Below are 7,704 nucleotides of genomic sequence, written 5' to 3'. Positions count from 1 at the left end.
TAGTATATGTGAAATGTTACTATAATAAGGACTCTAGCACTTCTGGAAATAAAGCTCAGATGGAAACTGAAATGAAATACTTTATAACCTATGCATGATAGCACAGCTTCAGTATGATTTAATATTTGCTGATCCCCTCCCCAAAAGCATGGACAGTAATGGAATAATCAATTGAGGTTTACTTCAAGTTAATTAGGAATAAAGGAGGATTTGGGGGGAGACATCATTGGAAAAGCAAAAATGAAAGAGTTCTCAGAGTGTTAAATTCTCCTGTCTCCCTTTGAGACAGTGCCCCTAAATAAAAAGGAAACATGATCAGTATAGGGATTTTGGAAAACCGTGAGCACAAACTTAAAATTCTTCTTACAATTATCAGCCTAAATAGTCATATCTAACTCCCTTATCATTGAAAGAAACTTTCTGGCTTTTAGACAAAAAACTTTTATATTCTCCAGAAAACTGGAGGTTTGGTGATTGCTTTAACTTCTCAAACAATGAAATCTTCATTAGAAAATGAGGATGAGGTAGAAAGGGATGGGAGCAAAGCTTAAATGGAGCTCCATTCTTTAATGTCCATCTCTTACAAGAAATTCTAAGGTTTAAGTTTTGAAAAAGAACTGTGGTTCTAATAGCATTCTAGAGGGCAGATTAGGAGCTCTAGGATAAATACCATTCTTTTTTTCCTTGCTAAGAGAAATATAAATATACCATTGTAGTTATTATGAAAAGAGTATGTAGTTATTATGAAAAGAGTAAAAATATATTATTATCAGGGCAAAGAATGCTGATGGTTTCAATGAATAATTCTGAGACAATTAAGGGGCAGTAGACAATTTTATTTTAGCTTAGTTTTCAATTTATGGTGTTAGCTAAATTCCAGGGAGAGAATTTATCAAGTCTTATCAGTGAGATCCATCCCTTCTGGATGGGTGTGTTAGCCCCTCCCCCTGTGCGGGGTTTATAGCTCCTCACTGATGCATTGTGAAAGAAAGTCGAAGTCACCCCCTGCTCTAGCTTTTATTTATGCTCTCTTTCTGAGGCTCCTGCATCCCTGACAAATCAAGAGAGCCAAGCAAATGGCTCATCTTCTCCCAGCATGTCTGACCTGCCTTTCTTCTGAAGAGACTGGAGGAGAGATAATACAAACGCTAGCCGGTGAGCTGCCTTTACTGCAGGCTTTTCTTTGCTGCCTGTTCCTCTACTTTAAAACCCTGCATCCCTCCCCTCCGTGGCAGCAGGAGCAGCAGCAGCAGCAGCAGCAGCAGCAGCAGCAGCAGCAGCAGGCTGGCTGCTTCCATTCAGCCCCATTTGGTATGCATGAGCACCACTGCTCCGAGCCAGGAGGTTGCTTCCTTAAGGAGAATCGGGGGCTAAGGCAGAACCCCTTCACTAGTCTTCCAAGTTCCGGAAATCCTCTGCCCTGACCGGACTGCAGGTGTACCGAAATGACCCTGGCATATCAGAACTGTAGGGCACTCGGGGTTTTCTAGGCATTTACAGGCGGATAGCTCCTTTTTTTTCCTGGTGAAATTGGGAGTCATGAATCAAACTGATGCTCATCGCCCACTAAACTGGACCATTAGGAAGCTGTGCCATGCCGCTTTTCTCCCTTCTGTCAGGCTTCTCAAGGTATTGTAATGTACTGGCTTTACCTGGTCTTTTCTTCCTTTTCGAGTTGTTTCACTTTGGGCCATCGTGGTTCTTGGAAATATTCAACTTTCCTCAGGCACAATCACACCTTTAGGAGAACATGAATGCATGCCAATCTGCTTTTACAACTCCTTGCTTTGAAGGGATCCCTCAGTACTACCTTTGGAGCTTTGAGGGACCCTTGATAATGACAATGTGGTCACTGAGAGTAGATTATCTTGGTTCTTTCTTTCTGCCTCCTTTCCCCAAGCTCTTTATTATAAAATGGAATTTAGAACTTCTTTAGGAAGGGGAAAGAATTGATGTGGGAGTGAAATTTTTTTTACTATGTTTTAAAAGGTGTAAGGGTCTGTCCCAGTTATTTTCCCCCTTGCTTTAATCCCAGTTCCTTTTAAATTGGACCTAGATGAGAGAACAAAGGAGTATACAGATCTCTTTAATACTGTTGATAGTTCTTGATAAATCCCATTTAGGGTTAAGATAGAATTACTCTTATTAGATATTGATGTTGCTGGTATCCTCATTTTGAGCCAAGTCAAAACAAGTTACTTCCCAAAATCACAAAGTAGAGTGAAAAGTACCATAAAACAGATATGGTGAATGGTCCATGAACATGATTGGGTCTCCTTATTTGCATTACATAAAAGAATATTGCAGTATCTGAACTAGTGTTGCTATACAACATTCCAAAATTTAGGTCTTTTTGAGGATGCACAGCATCTTATAGAAAATCTCCCACTACTTCAAAATAGCCTATTTCAAATCATCTTGATTCAAAAGGAGGAGGAGAGAATTAAAATGAGAGATGTGTAAAATTAAAATACCCCACAAGAATAAGATTAACTGCATGTAGTTGTTTCACTATTTCTTATACATTGTAAAACTAAATATATCACAGTTCAGTATCGATTAATTCATGTTACATTTGTATTATTAGATATAATATTTTAATTTACTTAGCCCTGGCCACATAATCATAGGTGTGAGATGAATATTCATGCTTTGTAAAATTAATCCAACATCAATTTTCTTCCCAAAATATTTTTCCCCTGAGTATATAATCAAATTGAGTAAAATTTAATCTTGGCTATTGGTAGCAATATGAAATAATATTCATTCTTCAATCCATTATCTTGATATCTCACATTCTTATAAAGCAGTAACAGAGCACTGGAATTGCATGCCATTTTTCTCAGGACCAGCATACAACTGTCATGGAAGATGCTCCCTGCCAAAAGCTTTATTTGGCAGAATGAGAGGATCCTTGGAGACAACTGCTTTTACTGCCCAGGAGTGTGTGTGGTAGGGAATGACAATGAGGCTAGGAAGAAGGGAGAAGGTAGAGAGTGTCCATTTCTCGCCAGAGTAATAAGCATGTATTTTAACCCAAGACAAGTTAAAGGATTCTGATTTGGGGGGGGAGGGGAAGAATTAGAAAATGAAATTAATAGCAAACATACTTGCAATTGGCTAAATTCATTTTATTAATGTCCTTTTCACTAGAAAAGGGTCTTTGTATAGGACTATTTTTAAGCTTTACCAATAATAAACTTAATGATAATGTTTTTGAGGGCTAAGCTCTCTGTACATTTGCATTTATTTTTATCTACTTTTTAAAATTCTTATCTACATTTACTAGTTAAATATATAGACTGATCATTTGTGATTTCTGTTTTGTGATTCCAAAATCAATAAAGGTCATTTTGGTGCAACTCAACTTACTTGAGACAGATACATTGTTTCAAAATGATTTAATAGTATGAAGATTGAGATTCAAATCTTGCTGTTGACTAGCTAGGTGAATATCAATATACTCTTCACCTTTTCTTTATCTCATTTTCTGCATCTATAAAAGGAACATGATAATACAGATACAACTTATCCCATAGTTTTGTTTTTGTTTTCTTTTGTTTTTATAAAGAAAATATCTTAAAATGTTGAGGACTGAGTGATATGAGTGGTTAACAATGTTTGGGTAGTCAAGTGGATGTGACATCATTACTTATGGATATTCCTTCTAATTACACAGATTGTGTCTCACATTTGGAGACTTGTTTCCATGTCTTCCCAAAAAGTTCACCACCAAAATTCAGTTAACAGCCTGGGCGTCTACTATATAATTATATACTTGGACTATCTTTCACTTTCCCCTTGTGTCTAATGTATTTTTTTTATCATTTTTCTGATAGTATCTATTATTATAATCCTATTACAGTTCAATTTTTGTTGTTGCTATAGCCCTTCATATTATAGGTGGAAAGCATGTTTTTGATCTAATGGGCTCTAATTTCTTAAATAATCTTGTTAAACAAGATTAGTCAGAGTTCAATGTTTCTAGGGTTTATGTGCTTATATGATTTCAAAACCTATTTCTTTTGGGCACTTTGTTTAAAATCAGCAAAATTAAGTTGTATAGCATAAGTCATTTAAATCTTAAACTATTCATTTGAGTATAGAAAGAAGCACTGAAATAACAAAATGAAAATGATGCATAACATTATAAATGACAAACTTTTTACCATTTGCCAATAAGTCAGAAATAGAATTCATATAGTAATGTTTTAAAATAGTCAAGCATTTATGCTAATCTAGATATAGATACATACACACATATATACTTTTAGTTATATGAGTGTGTATGTATACATTATATAACTTTATAAAACACGTTATATATAATATAATTAGATATATAATTTGAGAAAATGAAATACATATATATATATAAAATATATCTACATATTTATATGCATATATATGTATAATCTTTAATATATACATACATGCAGATAAACATAAAGACATTAAATACGACATAGTTTGAGAAGGGTATTAGAATTTGAGGGGATAAGGAAAAGTTTCATGAAAAATAATAATGACATTTATTATCTCATTTTATCTTTTTAACAATGCTGTGAAATAGGGACTAATAATTATTCCTATCTTATTCATAAAGAAACTGAGAATTGAAGAAATAAAATGACTTATTCAGGATCAAACAACTAGTAATGCTTGAGGTAGGATTCTAACCTGGATCTTCCTCTTTCCAGGCAAAATGCTGTATTCATTATGCCATGCTGCTTCTCAAAATAAATTGCAATAACATTTCATTTCCTTTGATCACTTCCAATCTTTCTCCTTTCTCTTCATCTGAGATTTTGTCAAAATTTACATGGTATGGGGGTGGAGGAAAGAAGGAGAATGATGACATAGTAGATTATGTGATTTGATGACATAGTTCAGAGCAAGCCTTGATGATATGATGACATGTACAGACCAAGCCTTGAAATCAGGACTTTTGAGTTCAAGTTCTACTCTTGGCAGACATTGACTGTGTGTCTTTGGGCAAGACGCCTGACCTTTTATTTTTCTAGGCAACTCTCTAACATTATAAGTAGCATAGGTATTCATCTAACCTGTTAAAGGAATTTTGCTCAATAAAATTGCAGTATGTTTGTTTGAACTATTGCAGCTTTAAGATGTTATTCATTGTTGAATGAGCAAAAGAAATAATGGAATAAAAATCTTCACTAAAATGTTATTGAAATGTGTCATCATGATGTAGTAGTGATCCTGGTCCCCTTCAATGTTGCCAGTGGAGCATAAAAAGGTCTGGCATCTCATACTAAGTTGGAAATGCTTTGAAAAGGGTCCCAGCAACAGGCTGTCATCTGAGGATCAGTCTAGTAAAGTTCAGAGTGGCTCAGCCCCACAGTCAAGCATTTGCTGACTTCCAGAGCTTTCCTTTCTCTGTACTCCTAGAGAACCTTAGGTTCACATTCACACCATGATGAAGAATCAAAAAAGGACATTGGATCTGCTCATCCCCTATTCTATCCATTGGATCTATTAACTATCTGGACATCTAAAACTTTGTGGGAAATGGCTAAATGAACTTGAACGATTCCATGATTCAACAGGTAATATTTGTTTATTTTCCTTGTACTGCTTTTTACTTTTCAAGTATCTGGTTTGCCAGTAGGTACAAAACAGGACTCACAGATACAAAAAGGTTATGCTTCATCCAACTTTATTTCTGATGTTTTTCTTCTAGACATGCCTCTTTTTTGACTTTAACAATACTTTCATATTAAAAAATAGTTTTATAATTGTATGATAGAGAAATGTGGTACAATTGAAAAGTGGGAAGAACTTAATTTGAAGAACATTTTAAGCCTATTTAGTGCTATATTAAAATTTCTTGATTTTGTATTTTGTACTTTGGGGGTATAGCACTCCTGGAAATACACATGCTCCTGAGAAAAGGTTAAAGCTGTTTTGTAATGAACGGTTTTTAAGATAGAACCCTGCTGATTTTTTGTTGTTGTTGTTGTTGTTGTTCTTTTCTCTTTGCCTTTTACATCTGTCTCATGAGTTGCAGAGTTTATTTTTTGCTATTTATGTCAAACAATAGTGTTTATTTTTAATAAGAGATTATTCTTAGCATTGATCATATTAATGGCACTCACCGCTTATTCTAGAGTTGTTAACATATGCAAGATTATTGTTATTGTTTTTCAACCATGGACATTTAATATAGCTATTATTAAGAAAGAATAAGTCCTTGCCCCCACAGAGCTTATATTCTATTGGGAATGACAACATGTGCATGAATATGTATACATAAAATAAGTATTTAAAATCAATATACCATCTTTTTTGGCAGAAATTAGTCAATAAGTAATTATTCAGCATCATATATGTCAGTTACTGTGCTAAGTGCTGGAGATATAAAGAAAAGCAAAAGATAATTTCTGCTCTCAAGAAGCTTATAGTCTAATGGGGAAACATGAAAGCAACTATGTCCAAACAAGTTTCATGAAGAATAAATTAGAAATGATCAATAGAGGGAGAGATTAAAACTTAGGTGAGTCAGGAAGGAGTTTTGTAGTAGGTATGATTTTAACTAGGACTTGAAGAAAATCAGAGAATCTAAGAACAGATATGAAGAGGGATAACATTTTGAGCATGGGGAAAAGTTAATTAAAATTCCCCCAGGAATAGAAATAGAAAGGAACATGAAAGAGACCAGTGCAAAGAATTTCAAAGTTTTTGGAAGGAAGAAAGAGGAATATGGTGTAATAAGTTTGGAAATATAGGAAAGGGCCAAGTTGTGAAAGATATTGAATGCAAAATAGAAGGTTTTCCAACCTAGCTGTTTGAGATAGGGATTCAATAAAATTTATTGGTTTGGAGGGAAGAGTAGGAAAAGTAATGTAGTTAATCCATATTTCAGGAAGATTTGTCAGCTGAATAAAGGATGTCAAGACTTGAGTGGGGAGAATTTTGAGGAAGGGAAACCAACTGGAAGAATAGTATAGGTATGAAGTAATAAGAACCTGGACCTCAGTAGTGACAGTGACTAAGAAAAGAAGGACATATACCAGCAATACAATGAAGGCCAAATTGAAAGGGCTTGTGCCACCCTGAATGAAGGCAGAAATTGAAAATGAAGAATTGAGGATGATATATAAGTTGTAAGCTTTGATGAATGGGGGATAGAAATGCCTGTGATAACAGTAGAAAAAATTTTTAAAGGATAGGTTTGTGAAAAAAAGATAAGGCACTAGCAGTTGGGGGGATCAGAAATGCCTCAATTAAAGGGTGGTATTTGGACTTAGCTATGAAGAAAGCTAAATGGGGCAGCTAGATGACATAGTGGATAGAAAACTGACTCTAAAATCAGGAGGTCTTGAGTTCAAATTCATGTCAATAGATACTTAACACTTCCTAGTTCTGCAATCCTGGACAAGTAACAGCACCAGTTGCCTCAAAAAATAAATAAATAAAAAGTCTAGATAATCTAAAAGGTGAAAGCAAGGAAGAAATGCTTCCCAACCATGGCACAAAGTCTAGAAAGGCATAGAGATGGAAGATACAATGAGGGATATACAAAATCTTGCATAAAGAATAGTTTGGACAGACCACAAGATACATGAAATGGAGTATGTATAGTAAGGCAAATTGAACAACAAGTTGTAGTATAAGGTCTCTTGGTGATTTAAATCTATAAGTTCTCAAGTAGGTTTTAGCTCAACTTCTTCATTTACAAAG

The 7,704-nt window shown here is 34.7% G+C and overlaps 1 protein-coding gene across 1 annotated transcript in view; it reads left to right on the top strand.

Annotated features, from left to right (window-relative positions):
- Positions 1-1,522: 1,522 nt before the first annotated feature.
- Positions 1,523-7,704, top strand: part of TRPM3 (transient receptor potential cation channel subfamily M member 3) — a 700,360-nt gene continuing 694,178 nt past the window's right edge. Inside the window, exon 1 of the mRNA XM_051962081.1 lies at positions 1,523-1,629. Coding sequence (XP_051818041.1) covers positions 1,540-1,629 — 90 coding nt within the window. The 5' untranslated portion in view covers positions 1,523-1,539. The remainder of the gene's footprint in view (positions 1,630-7,704) is intronic.

The sequence above is a fragment of the Antechinus flavipes genome, chromosome 1 (assembly GCF_016432865.1).
Source record: "Antechinus flavipes isolate AdamAnt ecotype Samford, QLD, Australia chromosome 1, AdamAnt_v2, whole genome shotgun sequence".
NCBI lineage: Eukaryota > Metazoa > Chordata > Mammalia > Dasyuromorphia > Dasyuridae > Antechinus > Antechinus flavipes.
The sequence above is the reverse complement of the archived record's forward strand: the minus strand, read 5'-3'. Positions and strand labels throughout refer to the sequence as shown.